The sequence below is a fragment of the Pantherophis guttatus genome, chromosome 2 (assembly GCF_059756535.1).
Source record: "Pantherophis guttatus breed Tessera chromosome 2, ASM5975653v1, whole genome shotgun sequence".
NCBI classification, from domain to species: domain Eukaryota; kingdom Metazoa; phylum Chordata; class Lepidosauria; order Squamata; family Colubridae; genus Pantherophis; species Pantherophis guttatus.
The window spans coordinates 111660407-111685502 of record NC_142064.1 but is presented as its reverse complement, the minus strand read 5'-3'; the positions used below and the strand labels follow the sequence as shown (position 1 = coordinate 111685502).

General features: G+C 46.9%; 1 protein-coding gene and 1 pseudogene across 1 annotated transcript in view; one reads left to right on the top strand and one right to left on the bottom strand.

Annotated features, from left to right (window-relative positions):
- The window catches only part of LOC117677548 (ultra-long-chain fatty acid omega-hydroxylase), a 103195-nt gene extending 87931 nt beyond the window's left edge, over window positions 1-15264 (top strand). Inside the window, exons 10-13 of the mRNA XM_034437828.3 lie at window positions 7695-7828; window positions 10273-10337; window positions 14507-14577; window positions 14827-15264. Of these exons, the coding sequence (XP_034293719.1) occupies window positions 7695-7828; window positions 10273-10337; window positions 14507-14577; window positions 14827-15004 (448 nt within the window). The 3' untranslated portion in view covers window positions 15005-15264. The remainder of the gene's footprint in view (window positions 1-7694; window positions 7829-10272; window positions 10338-14506; window positions 14578-14826) is intronic.
- A 192-nt stretch (window positions 15265-15456) lies between these two features.
- On the bottom strand, window positions 15457-23657 carry LOC148115260 (uncharacterized; annotated as a pseudogene).
- Window positions 23658-25096: the final 1439 nt, after the last annotated feature.

Below are 25096 nucleotides of genomic sequence, written 5' to 3'. Positions count from 1 at the left end.
AGTGTCACATTCTAGCAGCGGTGGCAATGTGAATTTAGCACTCCCATCTATTGATTCTATGCAGAATCCGGTAGCTCTCCTCCCCGCCGTGCGCTGTATCCCCATACATGTCGACATTGTGAAGTGTATTTCTTTGGATTGAATGTTAAAGCGGTCAAAGAAAGCTGATTCGGCTAATGATTGGTTGCTCTGCGCGTCCACTACCACATACATTTTCACTGTTTCTTCTGGGCTTCCAGCTGGATAGACTTTAGCTAGGCAGATCGGGTGGCACGAACGAGGTGACAGTGAGTCTCCGCATACTGAAGTGCAGTTGACACTTGTCACTTCTGGGTGTGTTTCATTGTCATTCCGAGACTCATTAATCATAGGAGAGGTAGAAGTCGACCGTGGAGTAGGAGTCGGCTGTGGTGTCGACTCGCAATCTAGATGCAGGGTGGTTGGGTGCTGGTCACTTTTGCATAGATAACATAGCACCTTAACTGTGCAAGTTTTGGCCATGTGGTCTGTAGACGCATAGCATTTGAAGCAGACTTTGTACTCCCTGATCAATGCCTTTCTTTCGCCCAGGGACGTCTTTCGGAATTCTCTGCACTTATTCAGAGTGTGTGAGGTCTTGTGCAGTGGACAGACAGGTTCTTCCTTTGCTTTCTGAAGTCGATGTAGAGCACTTTTAGGTGGCTTTACATCGGAGTTCCTCATTGACAGGGGAACGACCTCTGTGCTATGCACTGACACAGAGGCTGTTCCTCTTGCAGCCTGCGGTGGGCTCTTGATTGGACCAAGGTTTGGGTTGGTTCTTCTGCTGGCATAGGTCCTTTGTATTGTAAGGTCTTTATTTCATGGATCATTGTACTTCTTCGACATGTGGGCAACAAATTCTTGAAGGGCGGCAAAGGGTGGTTCTCTGCCAAGGTTCTTTGCCCTGTAATTATCAGTTAGATCGATCCATGCATCAACCAGTTTCGTTGGTAGTTTTTTAACGATAGACCTTTGTGTCTTATACAGGTCGAGACAGCTAAGTTCCGACAAGGTGGGATCCATTTGTGCTGACCGCAACTGTGAAAGGAGACTGGAGAAGTGCCATAGTTCTTGAGGGTTACTGAGGTCCATGGCAGGGAAGTTGTCGACCTGCTCTAAGAATGAGGACTCTGTCATCGTAGGTGCCCCATACCACTCATCAAGTGTTTCCCATGATAGCTTGAGGGCTTCAACTGGCTCGTACATTTTTGATGCATAGACCTCCTTTACTGCTTGTATTGATCGTGGGCCTAGCCATGTGATCATATGACCGAGTTCCTCGGCTGGCTCCAATCGTTCGCCCTTAATGGCATTTACAAAAAGAAGCTTCCATAGCATGTAATCTATGCCTGACTTGTCGGAGAACTTGTGCACTCCCCTATGTGCCAGGTCCATCCTTCTCCAGGATGTTGCAGTATTCTTTTGGACTTCAGGAGAGTTATACGATGGGGGTGGTAGCAAGGTGCGCCCTACGGCATTGGCTAGGGCAGGATTAAGTGCCAACGGTGGCTGGTAGTTCCCTATAGAGTATTTACAGACAATTTCATCTTCCCATGCCACAGGTGACGATAGGTCTTTTTCCTGGCAGGCAAGTGGAGTACCTCCATTGGGTTGGATAGCTGCACTCGGAACGTCTGGCAGGTTTGGCTAGAACTCTTTAGCCTCCACTCTGAGGTGGTGTCTCGTGGTGTTTGCGTGCTTGGCTCCTGAGACGCCTTCACTGCTGCTGAAGGAGTATGCTGGTTGTCCCGTATGTCTTCGTTTATCGGGGTAGGTCGTGCACTTTCAAAGGAGGAGTCTCGTGGTCTAGATCTTACGATATCTGCCGTCTGAGTAGTTCGTAGAGCCAATGGGTGAGATTCTCCTTCTTGTCCCTGCTGTGGGGAGTTCTTGTCCTCAACATAGGCTTTGACATGCTCATTCGAGTCCTCCTCCTTTAACTGTCTGGGATTGAAGTTGAGTGAAGCATGTTCAGCCTCCGCCTCTAAAGCTTCAGCCAGTGCTACCTTTCCTTTTTTTTTTTTATTGAAAATTATTTTAAAAATACAGAAAAAAAAAGTATAACAATATGGATAGAATTGCAGAGAGTAATATAATACATATAGAGTTTTAAAGTATCAATTTTCGCCTAGAGAAAGTACAAACCTCCATTAAGCCAACTCATCAAAAGAAAGAAAAGTTTATCCAGGAGAAAAAAATTCTCAACTGTCATGCAATGCTCCTATAAATATTTACCCACGTTCATATTAAAGTTAATATTTTCATTCTTCTTAAGATTTCTTTTTTTTCAGCCAAGCATACCATCTGTCCCAACTCCTATATAACCCCGATTCTTGTCTATCTCGCAAAAGTCCAGTAAGCTTTTCTGCTTCTGCACAGTCCATGATCTTTGCAATTAACGTAGCCTCCAATGGGATATTTTTGGATTTCCATTCTTGCGCGAAAGAGATCCTGGCTGCAATGATGATGTGGAGAGCGAGATACCAATTAGATTTGTTTAAATTCTCTGGTTTCATGCCTAATAAAAACATTTCCGGGTTCAAATCTATTCTACATCCTATGATTTCTAAAATCCATTTTTGAATTCTAGCCCAATATTCTTTTGCTTGGGGACAGGTCCACCAACTATGAAAGTAAGTTCCCATAGCGGCGTTGCATTTCATACCTTGCTGGGGGGTGGTACCTCTACCTCGACGGGGTGTTGTAGGTCTACCTCGTCTGGGTGTGGCAGTCCTACTTCGTTGGGGTGGTTTCCTTTGACTCCCCTCACCCTTTTGCGGAGTTGGTTGATGTGCCTTCTGCATGACCGGCCGTCATCCAGCTCCACCTCGTATGATCTTGGGCCCGTCACTCTCCTGATCCGACCCTTGATCCACTTCGGCTGGCCCTGAAAGTTGAGCGCGAACACCAAGTCTCCGCTAGCGAAGCTTCGCGTCAGTGGTGGGTTGATCGGCTTGTCTTTCGGGTTGTACTGTGGATGGAGTCTATCTAGCGGTGAGCGGAGCCTTCTCCCCATCAGAAGCTCGACTGGGCTTTTCTTCATTGTGGTGTGCGGTGTGATGTGTTGTGCCAGCAGGAACTTGTCTATTTGTTCCTGCCAGTCTCCTGGGCCCATCCTGGTGAGTGTGTCCTTCGTGAGCCGTACCATTTTTTCTGCTTGTCCATTTCCAGCTGGCCTGTACGGGGCGATGAGGGCATGCCGGATGCCTTGGCTTGCCAGGAAATCCTCTATGGTCTTGGCTGTGATTTGCGGGCCATTGTCGGAGACCAGGACGTCCAGCAGCCCGTGTGTGGCGAATAGGCGGCGGAGTGCCCTGATGGTGGCCTCTGTCATGGTGGATGGCATCGCGATGACCTCCAGCCATTTTGAGAATGCGTCCACGATGATGAGGGACTTTCCGTTCATTGGCCCAGTGAAGTCGATATGTATTCTTGACCACGGGCTGCTGGGCTGCTCCCACTCTGTCGGCTGGGCTTGAGGGGGTGCTGGTCTCGTCGATTGGCATGGGTCACACCTAGTGATCCACACCTCTCTGTCTTTGTCCAAGGCAGGCCAGCAAACGTAGCTCCGTGCCAGCGCCTTCATGCGAACTATGCCCGGATGGCCGCTATGGAGGGTTTCTAAGGTGCTCTTCTGTAGTGTGGGAGGGATCACGACCCGGTCACCCCAGAGGAGGCAGCCGTTCATGGTGGCCAGTTCGTGCTGCCTCCGTATGAATGGGGTGAATTCTTCGCCCACTCTTCCGGTCGGCCAACCCGTCAATGTCCATGAGAGTACCTGTTTGAGGGTCTTGTCCCTCAGTGTGTGGGTCGCCACCGTTGCAGATGACACCGGGCACGTCTGGTCATTGTCTATGTGGTGAAGTCCGAGGGTAGGTGCCGGGTCAATGACTGGTTCTCGCAGGGGGCATCTGCTGATAATAATAATAATAATTTTATTTCTATACCGCCCTTCTCCCGAAGGACTCAGGGCGGTATACAGCCAATTTAAAAACACAAGACACAACAATGATTAAAAATTAAAATAATTAAATAGATTTGGCCGGTTTAAAACCCCAAAAATTTAAAATACCCCAATTTAAAATTATTATGTTGATAGCCCAGATGAGTCTGTAGGTGTAGCCGGAGAGGAAGATGGCCCAGCATGTCATCCTGGGTGACATGTAGGGTGGCGTTGGCTTGTCCCCGGCGAGCAGTCCAAGTAGAGTCTTGTGATCGGTGACAATTGTAAACGACCTTCCATACAGGTATTCATGGAAACGTTTAATGCCGGCTACGATGGCGAGGGCTTCCTTATCGAGCTGGCTGTAGTTCCGCTCCGCTGATGACATGGTTTTGGAGAAGTAAGCAATGGGGGCTTCGGTGCCGCTGGGCAGCTGGTGGCTGAGGACAGCTCCGACTCCATACGGTGAGGCGTCACAGGTCAGAATTAGTGGGAGTGACTCATGGTATTGGATGAGGACGCTGTCGGAGGAGAGAAGACTTTTGATTTTCTGGAATGCTGCCTCTTCTTCCTCTTCCCACTTCCAGGGTACTGCCTTCCCTAGAAGGCGGTGGAGCGGTTCAGCAACGGTGGCTTTCTGGTTCAGAAAAACACTATAAAAATTCAGCAGACCCAGAAAAGCCTGAAGCTCCGTTTTTGATTTGGGGGCTGGAGCCTCGTGTATAGCCCTGACCTTGCTTTTGGTGGGGTGGATGCCCTTGCTATCGATTAGATAGCCCAGGAACTCAACCTCCTGGACCCCAACAACACATTTGTCCCTTCTAACTCTTAGGCCCTTCGCCTGGAACCGCTGTAGGGCAAGCTTGAGCCGTTCCATCAGTTGGGCTTCCGAGTTTCCAGAGATTAGTACGTCGTCGAAGTAAGGTACCACCCCAGGAATGCCTTGGAGAAGGCGTTCCATCATTGATTGAAAAATTCCCGGGGCGGCGCTGACTCCAAATTGGAGATGGTTGCACTTAAAAGCCCCCCTGTGTGTGACGATTGTTTGTGCCTCCGCAGTCCTTTCGTCTACTGGCAATTGTTGGTAAGCCTGGGCCAGGTCCAGTTTCGCTAAAATGGTCCCGCTGCCAAGCGAATGCAACAGATGTTGCACCACTGGCACGGGATATGCGCTCTGCGGCAATGCTCGGTTGATGGTTCACTTATAGATGGCGCAGATGCGCACAGATCCATCATGCTTCATGGGAGTCACAATGGGGGTCTCCCATGCCGCATGATCAATCGGTTCCAGAATGCCCTGGGCAATTAGTTTATCTAGCTGGGCATCCACCTTAGGCCTGAGGGCAAATGGAACTCTGCGGGGCTTGAGCCGAATGGGTACAATTTTGGGGTCTAAATTGAAAGAAATGGGTTTCCCCAGAAATTTACCTAGGCTCCCATCGAAGACGTCCTTGAAGTCCTCTAAGAGCGCTAGCCTGAATTTTGTTGATTCCGCCAATCGTGAGCCCTAGGGGCTTGAACCACTCCATGCCTAGTAGGGTTGGATGGGCTTCCTTGATGACGGCGATGGGGAGGCGTCCTTCGAAGTCCTTGAACTTCACCCAGATGTTGGTCTGTCCCAGGATGCCGATGGAGTGCCCTCCGAAATCCACCAACCTCGCTTGGAATGGCTCTAGCTGTTTCCTGGATAGCCGCAGTTGAAGTCTTTTTAGCTGGTCCCAGGCTATGATGGAGTACGGTGAGCCTGAGTCTATTTCCATGGGGCATGGGTCCCTTCCACATAGACGGTCACGTGGAACTTGTCGGACTCCTCTGCTGCAGCGTGTGCAATTGTTGTCTGGTGGATCCCTCTGCTCTTGGGGTGGCCGTCACTGTCTCGCCGCGGGTACTGGGACCATTTGGATGTCCTCTGGTATTCATGGTCCGTGGGTCTGGGAGGCTCAAAACTTGGCTCTGCCGCCCTGCAGGCTTCCGCAATGTGGCCCTTCCTCTGGCAGCATCTGCAAGTTGCATCCCGCCAGCGACATCTGGCGCGTGGATGGTCCCCTTTGCAGCTGGCACAACGTTCCTCCCGTCCGCCATCTTGGGGTTTTTCCCGTCGTTGGGGTCTTGTGACCTTATGGACGGCCATCTCAGAGTCAGAGTCCGACCCCGTGGAGGTCTCATCCAATGATGGCTGTGGGTTCCTGCGGACCTTGTGGATCCCCTTGGATCTTCTCATTGCGGCTGCTGCCCTATCGGAGGACTCGGCGGCTGTGGCTTTCTCTGTGACCTCTTTTAGGGACACTTTCTTTCGGCTGAGGAGCTTTTTCTGGACTGTGCTGTCCCTCATGCCGAAGACGATGCGGTCCCGCAGCTGAATGTCCACGTTTTCAAATTCGCAGCTGGCCGTGATCTTCCAGAGCGCTGAAACGAATTCCTTGACTGATTCTCCTTCTGCTTGATTTCTCTGGTGGAAGTCGAATCGGTTGGCCAGAGGCGTGCTTACTGGGGCGTAATGGTCCTGGAGCACTTCCTGCAGCTCGGACCATGGCATCTGCTCGATATCCAGCAGTGCCACGAGGTCCATGGCCATTTCCAGGACCTCCGAACCGCAGTGTGCCAGGAAGAAAGCCCTCTTTCTGCTGTCATCTAGGTCTGTGAAGCCGCTTCCCGCCAGGAACTGCCTGAAGCGAGCCATGAAGGACTTCCATTTCTCAGTGCTCAGGTTGAATGGAGCCATTGAGATTTGTGGTCCAGACATGGTAGTGACTTAGCTCGTGCTTCAGCTCTTTGCTTAAGGTGGCAGTTGGCTTGCAGCTCTTCGTCGGTTCTTCTCTAGTCCTTCATCGCCAGTGTTAGATCGGCGCTGGAAAGAAACGCGATTCAGCCCTGGTCCGTTCAGCACTTTATTAGAATGGTGAAAAACAGACTGCCGGCAGTGGCTCCCGAGCCTCCTTATATTCTGCTCGGGCCAGCCAGCCGGCCAATGACAGCTGTTCAAACTTCCCGCCAGTGGATGTGACCAATCCCCTGGCGGATGTCCTTATAAGGACATAACACAAACAAAGTCTTTTTACAAGTTGTGTGCAGAGAAGAGATGCATTTTCACTCAAACAGAATGTCCATCAATGCTCCAAGAGAAAGAAAGGGAGGGGGTCAGGCATCTATCATCCTTTTACTGTTCTATTCCCCAGGCGTCTGGCTCCAGTGGGAACAGGCAGATAAACTCTAGCAAACAGGTTTTCATGCAGATTATATTTATTTGGGAATCCTTGAACACATAAGACTTACAATCAGTGAATCCAGGTGAGGTGCATCCATATTTCATAATCTGTCCCATTTCCTAGTGTAAAAGGATGGAAGTTTGTCCCCCTGTTCAGAAAGCATGTTCTCTCTTCTGAGGTAATTCAACATATGGCCAGGTCTTTGTTCTAAAAACCCCGGCAGAGAGCCTCAGGGACCAATCAGACACACAGATAAGGTCACATGTCATGGACTACATTTCTCATAATGCAATATCTCACTAAATCTCCCACAATGCAATCTCTTAAAGAGACAGCTCTTAATCTTTAATCCTTAAGGTAACTAACTCACCACAACTCACAGACAGTAACAGCACAATGAGGCTTGGTACCATTTAATGCTGTAAACCACCCAGAATCATTTCATTACAAGATGTTTAGCAATAAATTTAATAAGTAAGCAAACAAGCAAGTAAGCAAACAAATAAATAAATGTCTCTTCTCAGGAAAGATCTCTCCTTCATGCCCTTCACCACCATGTGCATCAAGGAGAGCCTGCGCCTGCACCCTCCAGTCACAGTCATATCTCGACGCTGCACTGAAGATGTGAACCTTCCTGATGGACGAGTTATCCCTAAAGGTATGTGCTATGGAAGGACTCCCATGCCATCCTTTGTTAATTATCTGTATCTGGCATTTAGATTCTCTTCTTCCCTCTATGACTTTATTCCAGTGGTGAAATCTAAAAATTTTCCCTACCAGTTCTGTGGGCGTGGCTTGTTGGTCATGCGATTGGGTGGTCATGGCCAACTCAATGTCACTCACGTCAAGGGGTGCCTCGCCTGGCCCCTCCCCTCCCAGCTATTCCTTGTCACACCCAGCCTCAACATACCTATAGTGCTGTAAAAATGTTGTTCACCTTTTTTCAACTTTATTATCTACATACTATAAATGTACTTTCATGGACCACTGAAAGGAGGAAATGGCTCACATGCTTTGCCCAAGAATGTGAAAGGCAACAGGCTTTTAAGGGCTGCCAGAAAGAAGGGGGGGCTATGTATTTTCCAAAGCACCAGAAGGCAAAACAAGAAGTAATGGATGGAAACTGAACAAAGAGAGAAGCAACCTAAACTAAGGAGAAACTTCCTGACAGTGAGAACAATTAACCAGTAGAATTGCTTCACTAGAAAGGGCTTTCTTTTGCTCCAGAAGAAAATCAGAATAAAGGAAAAGCCTTCACAGGAAGAGGCTTTTTTGTTCTGCTGCGGAAGAAAAACAGAAGACACAGAGAAACCTACTCTGGAAGAGGCGCTCTGCTTTTGCTCCAGAGGAAGCAAAAGGCAGTTTCTTTTGAGGCAGTTCCTCAATTCAGGCAAAGTGGTTTGCAGCTTCGCAACATTTTAAGGAGGTGATAATTGCTCTTAGCTGAATGCCCAGACATCTCATTAAAGCTAGTATTCCTTTCCCTGCTTTTGGGGGGGGGGGGGAGCGGCAGAAAGTGTCCCTTTATTCTAGCTGAGGGCAAATGAGACTAAGACTCATTTGCTGTTTCTTAGCTCAGCTGAGTCGGCAATCGCTCTGCCGTGTGAATCAGCTGAGCTAATAAACAACAGAATATAGGAGAGGTGAGAGGAGGGAGAGGGCAGGTGGGCAGAGCCAATCAAAATTATCTTTACTTGTTCTCCGAACCAGTCAAAGTTTTCCCTACCCAGACAGCAGAACCAGTCTGAACTGGTAGCATTTCACCCCTGCTTTATTCCCTGCCTGCATTAGCAGTTGTTCCAGGCTACTATGCTATCATATTTTGGGCTCCATGAGGATTAAACTTGTTATAAAGTAAACAAAGTGCAAAGTATATTGAATAAGAAAAAGATCCCAGTTTGGGATCTTTTATACTGTATTGAGAGTGTGTATTAGAGTTTCTTTTACAGTATGTATCTGATGTAAGCTGAATGAGACTGTTTTCCTTTCTCAAATGCTGCAATTGCCATTTCTAATCTAATAAATCTATACTTAACAAGAATTATATCACGCCAAAATAATAAAAAAGAATTCAATTATTATGGGTCTTACAGCAATAGATATTATGCTCCACATTTTGTTCAGGCTACTATGTCTCATTTTTCTTGAAAATTTGTATGCTTGTTGTCCTTTCTTCCTGCTATTTTGTTTGTTGCTACTTGTAGGAGATAAAGTTTGCTTGGTATATCATGTCACATCTGTGGGAGAAAAACATGGGTCTTCCAAAGTCATGTAGTTTGTTTGTTTATTTATTGTTATTTTTGAACATGGCTTTTCACTACTCAGGAAACTTTATAGTCTTTTCAATGATAAGTACATCATTAGGGATTCTAGGGGTCCTTTTCAGAACTACAACTTTCTTCTGCATATAGCTATCAAAAAAGGGTGCCAATTACAGAGCTGATTCCAAAAACACTTTGACCTTTTTGCCACAAACTGTTCACAGTTTCACCTTAAATTGGGTTTGCATTGTGGCAAAATGATTAGGAGCTGTTTTTAAATGCTTGTATGCTGCATTTGCTGGAACAAAAGACAGTGGGGCTGTTCCTGTGGTTCTCTGAGGCCATCTGGCTTGATTTGCCTGGCTTGATGAAAAAAGTCCCAAGAGCAACTAGTTGTGTGTGTGTGGGGAGGGGGTGTTGGAGGGTAATGAAAGGACTCTACTGGGAAATGGAGAAACAATGAATGGCCATCATAGAAGATGGAGCAATGGACAGGGGTGAAAAAGCTGGGGGGATGAGAGTAACAGTCAGGCAATACATGCTGGTCCTCTTTATGGGGCAACTCTAGACTAGTAGCAGAGTCATAAACTGATTTTTGTTGGTTTATTATGTGTCATTAAGTTATTAAAGGAAGATCTCAGATCTTCTGAAAATCTGTAGCACTAACAAAGATATGAACATGCTTGAACATAAACACAAACCAACAGAATGTTGGCCTATTCTTTGCTCTATCTATTAACAACAGCAATTCATTTGCCAAGTTCCTTTGTCCGTTTCCTGCTTTTGTGAATCTTTCTACCTTTGGTGGCATCTAAAGTTCATTAGATTCTTCTCTCTGCAGGGAATGTCTGCCTGGTCAGTATCTTTGGGACCCATCACAATCCTGCTGTATGGCCAGACCCTGAGGTAGCATTTTCCCAATTTCTTTGTAATTTGTTTTCATCCATTTTGGTTCTACGTAGAATTCAGCCTGGGAGACTCCCTTCCTCTTGCAGATTGCCTGATAGAATTCTATTTTAGAGTTGGGGGGGGGGACGACGACTTAATCTTGTCATGATAATTGAATAGCTAAGTATAGTTATTTCTAAAGTTATATTCTGCTTTTTGTTCATTGAGGTATAAGAATCCAGCAAGAAGGTATGTACATATATATCTCTGAGGGAAATGGGCAGTTCAAAAATGTGAAAAACAAACAAATAAATAAAGTAGAATTTGAATATTCATTAAGAATATTCATACAATTTAAAAGCATAGATTAAATCTTGAAATATTAGTCAAAAATCACCTCTTCTGATGTGCACATTTTCTGCAGAAAACCTGGGCTTCTATATTTATTATATGAGTATAGTACAATAGATGATTTTCCATACATTACAGTATTCAATGGATCAGTCAAGAAGCAAAAGTCTGTGCATACAACATATATCTTTTACACTAACTATATAACAAAATATTGAGAATTACACTACATTATTGCACAGTAATTTTAAAAATTAGCTTCTTTCTCAATATGTATGTAAATTCATATTTCTTGCCCACTATTTTCATTAAGAAATGGAGTCTCAGGAAAAGGAGCAATGTCTATTTTATATGACAAAATGTGCAACACAGAGTTGATGGTTTTTCCTCCAACGAAGCAAAAAATGACTGAACTGTAGCACCTTAAAAACTCTTTGTTCAGTGTCATGTGCATTTTGATTGTTTTATTGATATTAATGTTTTTTCATTTACTGCTAATTTTTTAATGAGGGAAGATAGAAAGATTGTAATGTTACTTCCTGGCTGATTCTTCTCCCTTTGAGCTCTATAATTGAGACCACCTCACCGATAAAATTTTATTCCTCAGTTGCAGACATCTTTTTTCTTGGAATCCCACTCATTAAACTCCCTTGGAGCTTGGGAGCAGGGGTGGGGGTAATCTTCAGGACCTTGAGTCAATTTTGCATAAAAAGTTCTCTTTTGTCAGATGTAAGATGATTACTGGCATATAAGGTTTCATTTGAGGGAGCCTTGCTTGTCAGGGTAAATGTCTAACAATCCATCAGTCATAAACCCACAGCCCTGCAAGGGTTAACTGACCACACTACCCATCATCCTCATAACCACACCTTACCTTCCGGCTCCTCCCCCTGTGTATAAGAGCTCCCACCACGTGGAGAACCAGCAGTTCCAGAAACATACCTGCAAGAGATAGGCAATAGTCAGTGACTATCAATTGAATGGACCTGGGAACAATCCAGGCCTACAATAAAGAATTAAAGGAAGATATACCTGTGTCCAGTGAATCATTGGGTTAGATCCATCACTCTTATCATTGCTCCCTCAAATCTATGACTTGTGCAATAGGCACTGTTTTGCCCGTAAGGCCAAGCAGGGATCAATAAATGCATTTTTGCTACCTGTTTGAAATTGCAAAGAGAAGGTAATGTCAAGCATCTATTAGTCTTTAAAGTGTGGCAGAAAGCAGACAAGTTATTCTACAGACATATATCCATCTGCCCATAAAACAGTCTCTGCAAGTTTCCTGGGACAGAATGTTTTCAAAACTAAAGCAAGACAAGAATCATCTCTGTAGTTCTATCATTTTCATAATCATCTCCAAAGAGTAGTCCTCAATGAAACTACATCTATCTGGAGGGAAGCATATATAGGTTCTGTCTTGGATCCAGGGTCTTCAACATCTTCATAAATGATCTAGATGAGGAGATAGAAGGGAATTCATGAAATCTGCAGATGACACCAAGTTTGGGGGTGGTGGGATTGCTAATAGTTTGGAAGATAATATTGAAAAGAATCTTGACAGACTTGAGCATTGGGCTCTATCCAACAAGATGCAGTGAGAAAATTAAGGTTTTGCACTTAGTCAGGAAAAAACCAAATGCACAAGTATAGAGAAGGCAGTGCCTGGCTCAAAAGTAGCAACTGAGGGGGATCTAGGTGTCTGAGTGGATCACCAGTTAAGCATGAGGCAGCAATGTGCTGCACCTGCCAAAAAAGCCAATGCAGTCCTAGGCTGCATCAATAGAGGTATAACATCAAGATCACAAGAAGTGATAATACCATTTTATATTGCTCTAGTGAGGCCACACTTGGGGTACTGCATCCAATTCTGGTCACCACGATACAAAAAGATGCTGGGACCCTAGAAAGTATGTAGAGCAACAAAAATGATAAGAGGTCTGGAAACTAAACTGTAGAATGAATGGTTAAGGGAGCTAGGTATGCCTAACCTATAAAAGATTAAGGATGAATGATAGCTGTTTTTCAGTACTTGAGGGGCTGTCACAGAGAAGAGGGCAGTGGTGAAATGTAAAATTTGTTACTATGGGTTCTGTGGGTGTGGCTTGGTGGGGGGTAATGTGACTAGGTGGGCGTGGCCAATTTTTTTTTTTTACTGTTAAAAGCATTTTTTCTACAACCACTTCAGCCGAAGAGATTGTTTTAAAAATGCTTTTAAAAGGCTCTGACGATCCCAGCTGAGTTGCCTGATCATCAGAGGCTTTTAAAAGCAATTTTTTTACAACCTCTTCTGCTGAAGAGGCTGTAGAAAAAAATGCTTTTAAAAGCCTCTGACGATCCCAGCTGAGTTGCATGGTTTTAAAATGATGATCATCAAGCATTTTTTCTGCCGAAGAGGTTGTAGAAAAAATGCTTTTAAAAGTAAAAAAAAAAAGCCTCCGATGATCACGCGGCTCAGCTGGACATGGAGGGGGGGGGAGCGCAGGGATTTTTGCTACCAGTTCTCCGAACCACCTGCTGGATTGCTACCGGATCGGGTGATCCGGTCCAAACCGGGAGCATTTCACCCCTGGAAGAGGGGGTTGACTTATTCTCAAAAGCACATGAAGGAAAGATAAGAAACAATGGATTGAAGCTATTTAAAGAGAGATCCAACCTAGAACTAAAGAGAAATTTTCTCACAGTGAAAATAATTACTGGTTAATTAAAAATTGATTAACTTGCCTTCCAGAGTTGTGGGTGCTCCATCACTGGAGGTAGTCAAGACAGGACAACCATTTGTCCAGGATGGTATAAGACCTCCAAGTTCCTTTCCAACCCTGTGATTCTATGATATAAGTTTCAGAGAGTCATGTGCTGGACTTCCTATTTATGTCAGAATCTTTTACTAGCCCACATTCTCAGATCATCAGTTGGCAAGCTGATCTTCCAGGTCCTCACTGCCTGATGAGTACTCATAGGAATGCCAACTCCTGTTCCTATGTGAACAAATAATAATAATAATAATAATAATAATAATAATAATAATAATAATAATAATAATAATAATTTTATTTCTATACCGCCCTTCTCCCGAAGGACTCAGGGCGGGGTACAGCCAATTTAAAAACACAAGACACAACAATGATTAAAAATTAAAATAATTAAATAGATTTGGCCGATTTAAAACCCCAAAAATTTAAAATACTACAATTTAAAATTATTATGTTGCTAGCCCTGCCTGGCGGAACAACAGGGTCTTCAGTGCGCAGCGAAACACCCGGAGGTCGGAGATCTTACGTATTTCCGGGGGCAGTTCATTCCACAGGGCTGGGGCTCCCACAGAGAAGGCCCTCCCCCTGGGTGTCACCAGCCGACATAACTTGGCTGATGGCACCCTGAGGAGACCCTCTCTGTGGGAATGGACTGGTCGGTGGGAGGCTATTGGTGGCAGAAGACAGTCTCGAAGGTACCCAGGTCCTATGCCATGGAGCGCTTTAAAGGTAGTAACCAACACCTTGAATCGCACCCGGAAGACCACAGAGAGCCAGTGCAGCTCGCACAGGAGGGGTGTCACGCGGGCACAACGAGTTGCGCCCATAACCACCCGCGCGGCCATATTCTGGACCAGTTGGAGCCTCCGAGTGCTCTTCAAGGGGAGCCCAATGTAGAGAGCATTACAATAGTCCAGCTGGGAGGTGACAAGGGCATGAGTGACCGTGCACAAGGCGTCCAGACATATTGTTTGGATAATATGGCATGTGACAAATGAAACACTTGGTGTCAATTAATCAGTTCTTTCTTATGTTCACATCTTCTCATTCAACTCATTCATCCAATCTATTTATCTTTCAAAGGTCTATAACCCATATCGCTTTGATTCAATGCATCATCCACTAGCTTTTGTGCCCTTTTCTGCAGGACCCAGGTAAGCAAACATACAGCTAGAGACAAAATAATTGTTAAGAAAAAGAAGAGAAGGGTGTTGGAGAATATCCATGTGACATTCTTAATGGGGGCTCTTGGGGCAAGGAACATGAAACAATACATGCTGGTCACTAATCGAAAAAAAAAGCCTTCATGAAGCTAGATTTGTCCAATGAGCTTCATAAAAAGAGAAGTGTTGTAAAAAAAGTCAGCCATTTAGCCACTGAGCTAGAATCTTTCTTCTCTACAGGAACTGCATTGGGCAGAACTTTGCCATGGCAGAGATGAAGGTGGCCCTGGCCCTGACACTGTTGAGGTTTGTGGTGCGATTGGATGAGAGCCAATCTGTACGGCGCAAACCAGAGCTAATCCTGCGGGCGGAGAATGGTCTGTGGTTGCAAGTGGAACCAATCTGTGCTGAATCTTGATCAGAAGTTCAATATACAAGATTACATTTGCTGATCTACAATCTGGAATCTATATTGTAATGTGCCAAGAGGAATTGTGACCAGAGATGCCTTTTGCTTCTAGCTTTATAGAAGGCAGGATAGATTGTTATTTTGCATACATCTTTCCACCACTGTGTCTATGTCTCCTAGTCTACTAATTGCTGCTTAGCCCTAGTTTATTGTTTTGCTACCATGAAGATCTCCAAGAGATATTCTAAATTAAAGCCATATGAAATGAATTTTTGTCCTGGTTTTAAATATTTAGGTAATGGCATTCCTATAGGATCAAGCTTCAAGATTTTCAAAAAAAAGATTGGACAGACATTTAGAATTGTCTGAGATGCAATATGGTTTCCTGCCTTGGGCAGGAGTTGGACTTGGAAGATCTCCAAGGTCCCTTCCAGCCCTATGATTCTATAATTCTAAGATAGTCAATGACAGCTGTCTGCAAAACTGTAGCCCAAGATTTTCAGCGCAAGAACTAATGCATTCTGAATATTCCAAATATCACATTGGTTGGCTTTCCATGCTGCTCTTTTATGTACTTTTATAATCATTCTATTCCTTCCAAGGGGAATTTCTAACCCTTTCTAATGAAAGCAATTTCCATTCGGGAAAATCTTCTTCACTGTAAGGAAAGTAGAAGAAGGATTAAGTACAATATGTTCACTATCTTGAGTTATTGTAAAAATAATAAAGGTGGGATACAAATATATAAACAATTAAACAAATATAAGGTTTCATTCAGGTGTGATAAGATAATCCTATTTTAGCCTAGTTTAATTCATATTATATTCATGGATTGATAACCCATTTTTATTCATTTTTTAAAAAATTTAGCGACAGGTCCTTAAACTTTTTAAACGGGCCAATTCACAGTCCTTCAGACTGTTGGGGGGACGGACTGGCTCGGTGGGCATGGCTATGTGGTCATGTGACCAGCTGGGTGTGGCTGGGTGGCCATGTGGCTGGGTGGCGTGGCCAATTTAGCAGTCCATTTTGCCTTTGTCCTTCCTAAGCTGTACTTGCTCAACCCAAGGAATCTATTTACTTAATAAGACCACCCCCCAAAGGGAAAAAGAGCACAAACTTTCTTGCCATTTGCCTGTTAGGCAAGTGCAGGGGTGAAATGTTCCCAGTTCGGACTGGCTCGGGCGAGTAGGTAGCGATGGCAGCGGGCAGTTCGGAGAACCGGTAGCAAAAATCCCTGCCCCCGCCCCATGCCCAGCTGAGCCACGCGATCATCAGAGCCTTTTTTTTCTTTTAAATGGCTCTGACCAGCCAAGCTCTGACCAGCCACGCTCTGACGATCTCAGCTGAGTTGCCTGTTAATCGGTAGCAAAAATCCCTCCCCCCCCCCCTCAGCTTGCTTACCTTAGCTGCTGGTCGCAACACCTTGCTGTAATCCCTGCAATCCATTGCATCAGCAAGCAACTGAATCTCCCTGCCTGCAATCAAGCAGGCAGGGAGTTGTGGACTTCAACTCCCAGAATTCCTCAGCCAGCAAAGCAAAGCTGGCTGAGGAATTCTGGGAGTTGAAGTCTACAAGTCTTAAAGTTGCCAAGGTTGGAGACCCCTGTTCTATTGGGTAAGTTTTTCCCCCCTTTGGGAGCTTTAAAAAAAATAGTTAATTGGGGGTTTTTTAGTTGTTCTTTTTTTAGATCTAGCCTTTTAAAGTTTAGGAAGTTTTAAATTTAGCTGCTTTTATATAAAAATAAAAATAAATAAAAATAAAATATTTCTGCAGCTTTCTGAGATTTAGTGTGTTTCTGTAGTGTTTCACTCTAACTACACAAACACACAAAATCTCACAAAGCTGTATGTGGAATTTTGTGTGTGTAAAGTGTGAAAGTTGGTTTTTTGGGCTTTTTGTGGCTCTGTGAGGTTCCTGCTTGTTGCAGGGGCCATTTTGGGTCTAGCACAGCTGCTTTTATATTGTGGGTGAGCCAGTTGTGTTGTGTTGTGTTTTGTAGGTTAGAAAAGGGCAAAGAAGTGACATTGACTTGGCCACGCCCACCTGACCAACAAGCCACACCCTCCCAGTCACCTTACCACCAAGCCCCGCCCATTAATTAAGCCACGCCCACAGAACTGGTAGCAAAAACATTTAGATTTCACCCCTGGGCAAGTGGTAAGAAAGTTTGCTCTCTTTTTCCCTTGGGGGTGGGGGGTCTTATTAAGTAAATAGATAACTTCATTACAACAGCAGTTTCAAGCTCCTTAAAATAGGCCGTTAAAAAAAAAGAATAAAACAAAATTTCCTTCAAAATAACTCCTGATCATATGTTTCAGATGATCAGACAATAAGCCAGACTGAGAACTGCACCAATTAAGACTGTAACTAAAACCCCCAAGATGGGCATTGAGAGACATTGGAAGCAGGCAGAAGAAGGTGAGAATCAACTCAACCTCCCCCAACCTCCAATGGTGCATTGACAACGGTTCCTCAGACTGTTGGGGGCCGGACTATAGTTTGAAAAAACATGAACAAATTCCTATGAACACTGCACATTTATTTGTAGTGCAAAAAGCATGAAATAATACAATATTTAAAAAGAAGAACAATTTTAACTAACATAAATACAGTCGGGCAAAAAAGTATTTAGTCAGCCACCAATTGTGCAAGTTCTCCCACTTAAAAAGATGAGAGAGGCCTGTAATTGACATCATAAGTAGACCTCAACTATGAGAGACAGAATGAGAAAACAAATCCAGACAATCACATTGTCTGATTTGGAAAGAATTTATTTGCAAATTATGGTGGAAAATAAGTATTTGGTCAATATCAAAAGTTCTTCTCAATACTTTGTTATATATCCTTTGTTGGCAATGACAGGGGTCAAATGTTTTCTGTAAGTCTTCACAAGGTTGGCACACACTGTTGCTGGTATGTTGGCCCATTCCTCCATGCAGATCTCCTCTAGAGCAGTGATGTTTTGGGGCTGTCGCTGGGCAACACGGACTTTCAACTCCCTCCAAAGATTTTTTATGGGGTTGAGATCTGGAGACTGGCTAGGCCACTCCAGGACCTTTAAATGCTTCTTACGAAGCCACTCCTTCATTGCCCAGGCAGTGTGTTTGGGATCATTGTCATGCTGAAAGATCCAGCCACGTTTCATCTTCAATGTCCTTGCTGATGGAAAGAGGTTTGCACTCAATATCTCACAATACATGGCCCCATTCATTTTTTCCTGTACACGGATCAGTTGTCCTGGTCCCTTTGCAGAGAAACAGCCCCAAAGCATGATGTTGCCACCCCCATGCTTCACAGTAGGTATGGTGTTCTTTGGATGCAACTCAGCATTCTCTCTCCTCCAAACACGACGACTTGTGTTTCTACCAAACAGTTCTACTTTGGTTTCATCTGACCATATGACATTCTCCCAATCCTCTTCTGGATCATCCAAATGCTCTCTAGCAAACTTCAGATGGGCCCGGACATGTATTGGCTTAAGCAGGGGGACACGTCTGGCACTGCAGGATCTGAGTCCCTGGAGGCGTAGTCAGTGGTGGGATTCTGCTGGTTCTAGGCAGTTCGGCTGAACCGTTAGTTAAATTGCTGGCTTGCCCTACCCCTTGCCCCGCCCCTCCGCACCACTGGGCGAGGGGTGGGTGAGCCAGCAATTTAACAAACGGTTCGGTGTTTTTTAATAATTTTATTGGCCTCGCAGCTGCCGTGGAGCTTCAAAGGGCTGCCCTACAGCTGATCAGTGTTAAAAGAAAACAAATGAGTAGACCTATGCCTGCAAAAATAAATGGGTAAACCCAGTGGTGGGATTCTACTTCGGTAGAACCGGTTGTTAAGTAGTTAAGTGGGGGGCGGTGGAATGCCTTAGGGGGCGGTAAGAGGCAAGGGGGGCAGCAGGGCAGGCTAAATGGCAAGGAGGGTGGCCCCCACCCTTTGGCCTGTGCCTCGCAGCACTTACCTCCTTGCAAACGAACAGCAAGAAAAAACAGTCCCTTCAGCTTCAGCATCGGTTAATTAGCACAAGTTGATTAGATCAGCCTCCCGACTCTCAGCTGATTTGCTCTCAGTGGTTTTGCCAGGGCTCTGTTGCTATCTGCAAAGAGTGCTGGAGCAGATTTTCCCCCCTAGCCTAGCTATGCTGAAAAAGCGAAACTGAAAGTAAAGCAGGGTCTTTGCTGCAACGTGACAAAATGAGGCAAAGAGAGATTTCTTTTTCTTTTTCTTCACCAAAAAAGGTAGGTACAAAACTGCAAACAATGGGAAATTTAGGGCAAAAGAGGAGAATTCAAGATTTTAAAACACAAAAGAAAAAAGGCTCTATTTATTTATTTATTTATTTATTTATTTTATTTTATTTTATTTTATTTAAATTTGTACACCGCCCTTCTCCTAGTGGACTCAGGGCGGTGCACAGCCAAGTAAAAAACATCCAGTACAAAATTTAAAAATTTAAAAGAATTATACCCTTTGGCCAAAAATTTAAGAACTTTGCGACTAAAACCCATTAAACAATTAAAAATCTAATATCTCAAAAATGGGGGGGGGGGGTGTTTCACGCCAGCCCTGCTTGATGGAAGAGAAAAGTTTTTAGGGCATGGTGAAAAGCCCGGAGATCTGATATCCTCCGTATCTCCGGGGGCAAATTGTTCCAGAGGGCAGGTGCTGCCACAGAGAAGGCCCTCCCCCTTGGGGTCGCCAGCCAACACTGCTGATGGCACCCTGAGGAGTCCCTCTCTGTGGGAGCGTACTGGCCGGTGGGAGGCTATTGGTGGCAGAAGGCGGTCCCGCAAATACCCAGGTCCGATGCCATGGAGCGCTTTAAAGGTGGTAACCAGTACCTTGAAGCGCACCCGGAAGTCCACTGGGAGCCAATGCAGCTCATGCAGGAGAGGTGTCACATGGGAGCGCCCTCTCGCTCCCATAATCCCCCGCGCAGCCACATTCTGCACCAGCTGGAGCCTCCGGGTGCACCTCAAGGGGAGCCCCATGTAGAGAGCATTGTAGTAGTCCAGGCGGGAAGTGACGAGTGCCTGAGTGACTGTGCATAAGGAGTCCCGATCCAGAAAGGGACGCAACTGGCGAATCAGGCGAACCTGATGAAAAGCCCCCCTGGCCACGGCCGTCATATGCTCTTCTAAAGACAGCCGTGCATCCAGGAGGACACCCAAGTTGCGAGCCCTCTCCATGGGGTCCAATAACTCGCCCCCAATAGCCAGCGATGGTGCCAGCTGGCTATATCAGGACGCCGGAAGCCACAGCCACTCGGTCTTGGAGGGGTTGAGTCGAAGCCTGTTACTCCCCATCCAGATCCGCACGGCCTCCAAGCATCGGGACATCACTTCAAGGGCATCGTTGGGATGGCCTGGGGTGGAGATGTACAGCTGAGTGTCATCAGCGTACTGATGGAATTCCACCCCGAAGCCACGGATGATCTCACCCAGCAGCTTCACATAAATGTTGAACAGAAGGGGTGAGAGGACCGATCCCTGCGGCACCCCACACACAAGGCGCCTCGGCGTCAACCCCTGCCCCCCTGCCAACACTGACTGTGTCGGGTCGGAGAGATAGGAGGAGAACCACTGTAGAACGGTGAGCCCCACTCCCAGCCCCTCCAACCGGCACAGCATGATACCATGGTCGATGGTATCAAAAGCCACTGAGAGATCTAATAGGACCAGGATAGAGGAGCAACCCCTATCCCGAGCCCTCCAGAGATCATCCACCAACGCGACCAATGCCGTTTCTGTGCTGTGCCCAGGCCTGAAGCTGGACTGGCGTGGATCCAGATAGACAGCTTCATCCAGGTACCCAGGCAGCTGTTGTGCCACCACACTCACAACAACCTTCGCCACGAAGGGAAGGTTGGAGACCGGACGATAGTTAGCCAAAACAGCCAGATCCAGAGCGGGCTTCTTGAGGAGGGGCCTCACCACCGCCTCTTTCAAGGCTGATGGCAAGACACTCTCACCCAAGGAAGCGTTGATAATACCCTGGAGCCAGCCTCGCGTAACCTCCCGGGAGGCCAGTACCAGCCAGGAGGGACACGGGTCCAATAAACATGTCGCATTCAGCCGCCCCAGTATCCTGTCCACGTCCTCGGGAGCAACAGGATCGAACTCCTCCCAAATGACATTCTCAAGACCGGCCTCCATCATCCCGTCTGTACCTACCCAGTCGGAGACCAGGCCTTCCTGAATCTGAGTGATTTTATCGTGCAGATACTGAACAAAATCCTCAGCACGACCCTGCAAGGGATCCTCCCACGCTCCCAAATGGAGGAGGGAGCGGGTCACCCTAAACAGGGCGGCTGGGCGGTTATCTGATAATGCGATAAGAGCGGAAAAATAATTGAATTTTGCTGCTTTTATCGCCACTAGGTAGGTCATAATATGAGCTCTTACCTGTGTTCGGTCAGATTCGGACCGACTAGACCTCCAACTGCTCTCTAGGCGTCTTTTCCGGCGCTTCATCTCCCTCAGCTCCTCAGAGAACCAAGGAGCCAAGTAGACTTGGCGACGGGTCAGAGGCCGCAAAGGCACGACTCGGTCCAAAGCTCCAGCGGCCGCCCTATCCCAGGCGGCCACCAGTTCCTTGGCCGAGTCATGAGTCAGAGCCTCAGGAAATGGCCCAAGCTCCATCTGGAACCTATCAGGATCCATCAGGCGCCTGGGGCGGAACCATCTAGTTTGTTCCGCCTCCCTGCGGCGGGTTGTAGCGGTTAGAAAGTCAAGCCTAAGAAGGGAATGATCCGACCATGACAAGGGCTCAATCGCTACTGCCCCTATCTCGAGATCATTCATCCACTGCCCAGAGACAAAAATCAAGTCCAGAGTGTGCCCTCCTGTGGGAGTGGGTCCATGAATTAGCTGGGTCAGGTCCATGGCCATCATGGAAGCCATGAACTCCCGAGCCACCTCAGACATTTCGCCGACAGATGGCAGGTTGAAGTCCCCCATGACCATAAGCCTGGGGGTCTCCACCGCCACCTCGGCAATCACGTTGAGTAGCTCAGGCAGGGCAGCCGACACGTGGCAGGGAGCCAGGTACGTAATCAGCAAGCCCATCTGCCTCCCTTGTCCCCACTTCACCAGGAGAGACTCACATCCGGCTATCTGAGGTGCAGTGGCCTCTCTTGGGGCGAGACCATCCTTCACAAGAACCGCCACCCCCCCGCCCCTCCCCTGGGCCCTTGGTTGATGGAATGCGCAGAAACCTGGTAGGCACATCTCAAGGAGGGGGACCCCCCCTCCCGGCCCAGCCAGGTCTCCGTAATACCTACCAGGTCCGCCCCCTCCCTCCTCAGTCAGATCACAGATGAGGGGGGCTTTATTTACCACGGACCTGGCATTGCACAACATCAACCGTAGGCCCTGGGCCTGAGGGTCTGAACAACCCGGGGAGCAAGAAGAGCATTGGGGGCCGGAGCATGCAATCGCTCGCAAGTAGCGAGTGCGTCCTCCCCTAACACGATGTGGCCCCCTGCTCCCGCCATATCTGCCCCTCCCACCCACAATGCCGATGGAAACACCCTCCCCCCTATAGGAACTGAGCCCCCCTCCGACACCTGTGGGTTGCTCCCCAAACCCACCCCGGTCGTACAAATTACATTTTCCCTCCCACTGTCAGGTTTCATTGCTATCTTAAATAAACTTCATTCTCAAATGCAAGGTTTCTAATGAATCTTTTTTTTATTTAAAAATAGGAGAACGACATCCGTGAACTCTTTGTGCAGCCAAAACTGGCCCCTCCTTCCAAAACCCTCCCTTTCCGTTCTTCAACCCCAATGTCTCATTGGCCATCGTGCAGATCCATCTCTTCGTCCCAAGCACTTTCTTTTCACAGGAATTTCCCCCCTCCCTCTGTCGCCCAGGTAACGCTATCTACTAAAGAGCAGGGAACTAGGTAAAAGTTCATCTCAGCATTAAAGCAAAGCTTCTCCTTTCTTTCTTTCATTCATGTCAGCGCTGGAGGAGAACATAATTTGGAACGCTGACATCCGGCCCCTCTCCCTTCACTTCTCCGACGTAGCCTGCCCCATAGGAAAAAAACACAACAAGATAAGTATCATTATCCCCTCCTTGGCTGCGAACCCCAGCCTCCTGGCTTGCCCGGGTGGTCTGCATGGAATTTTGCTATAAGGCGGTCAGCTTGGATGTTTGAGCTCTTCACCCAGGAAGCCTCTGACAATGGGTAGCCCTTCCATTTAATTAAGTACTGGAGGAGCCCCCTGTGCCATCTTGAGTCAAGAATTCGCTGCACTTCATAGTGAGTTTGGCCCTCAACAACCAGGGGCCCAGGGGGTTCACATGGCGTCGGCCTTAAAGTAGACCCCACTACAGGTTTCAGAAGGCTACTGTGAAAAACGGGGTGAATCTTCCCCAAAAACCATGGCAACTGCAGTTGTACTATAACGGGGTTGATTATTTTTACCATAGGAAACGGTCCTATAAATTTCGGGCCTAATTTCTTGCTCGGGAGTCTAAGTCTCAAGTACTTGGTGGAAAGGCAGACTCTCTCCCAACTGAAATGGTCTTTGGGGTGCTTGTCTGCCTGTTTCTTATAAGATTGAGCCTTCGTACTTTCCAAGCTGGCTGGGATCACGGCCGGTTCTCCTCCTCCCATTGCTTGAAGCAGGCTTTCCTCCGAGAGCTTGGCTTCAGCCATAGTGTCCGGAGATAATCTCCAGTCCGACCACACATCTGGGAGGGAGCGGGATGATTTAAAATCAGCCAGCTTGGCTTTGGAGGAGTTTTGGCTGTCTGTCAGGTTTCGTTGCTATCTTAAATAAACTTCATTCTCAAACGCAAGGTCTCTAATGAATCTTTTTTTAAATTTAAGAATAGGAGAACGACATCCCTGAACTCTTTGTGCAGCCAAAACTGGCCCCTCCTTCCAAAACTCTCCCTTTCCGTTCTTCAACCCCAATGTCTCATTGGCCATCGTGCAGATCCATCTCTTCGTCCCAAGCACTTTCTTTTCACAGGAATTTCCCCCCTCCCTCTGTCGCCCAGGTAACGCTATCTACTAAAGAGCAGGGAACTAGGTAAAACTTCATCTCAGCATTAAAGCAAAGCTTCTCCTTTCTTTCATTCATGTCAGCGCTGGAGGAGAACATAATTTGGAACGCTGACACCCATCCCTTAAAAAACGAATTAAAAACGAATACAAAGCACTTTTAAAATCCCCAACGCCTTCGTGCCACCTCTCGGGATCCCAGGACCCGTCTTTGAGGTACTTTTTGTCAAGGCCAATAGGCCACTTCCAGGAATGGGGGGCATTCCTCAAAGCCCATAAGGCCGATCTTGCATATAGTCACGGAGCCATAACAACCATGGAAGATGGTGTGACAAATGGCAAACAGAAGATGTCGATAGTGGACTGGGAACTGGTTAAAATTCTCCCAAACATCAGGAACCTCCTCACCCAGGCATCCCCTCACAACACCTGGGTGAGGCATAGCTGGTAACTACTGTCGTCCTCACACCACGACGGTATCCTGAACGTCAACTGCGAGTTCTGTCCAGTGGTTTTCTTGGCCCCTGCAGAGCTCCCACCTCTCCATGGCCAGTTCGATGACATAGAACCACCACTGCCCTCTCACGGCAGTGGGAGTCCCCGCCCAGGACAAGCCAGTTCCATGGAGGAGGTAAAACCAGCGCCCTCACAGCCATCCAAGTCTGAGTTCCAGCTCGCTGGTCCTGGGCGGAATCCCCAGATGGACTAAATGGGGCCCAGGGTCTAATGCCCCCTCTCGGGGGATAGAGAAGTCTTGTGGGGTTACTACCCTCCAAAGACCCCTCTTGCCCAGGGAGTGCCCACAATGGGCACAGCTAATACAGCTCCAGTGGGTAATCTCAGCGGCAACCAGCAGAGGGCAGAGGCGGTCCCTTGATGTTCCATGGGTACAGCAGGTCTCACATTCGCCTTCGGCATCAGCAGAACAAGACCCGGGGCAGCGAGCCACCTCCAACTCCCTTCAGCTCCGCCCCTCCAGCCTTCATCTCCTCCACCGATCGGCTCGAGACCCCCCAGGCTTTCCAGGAGACCCTCTCCGACGTTCCTGGAGAGGGTCCACACCGTCCTCACTTCTCGGCCTCCCAACG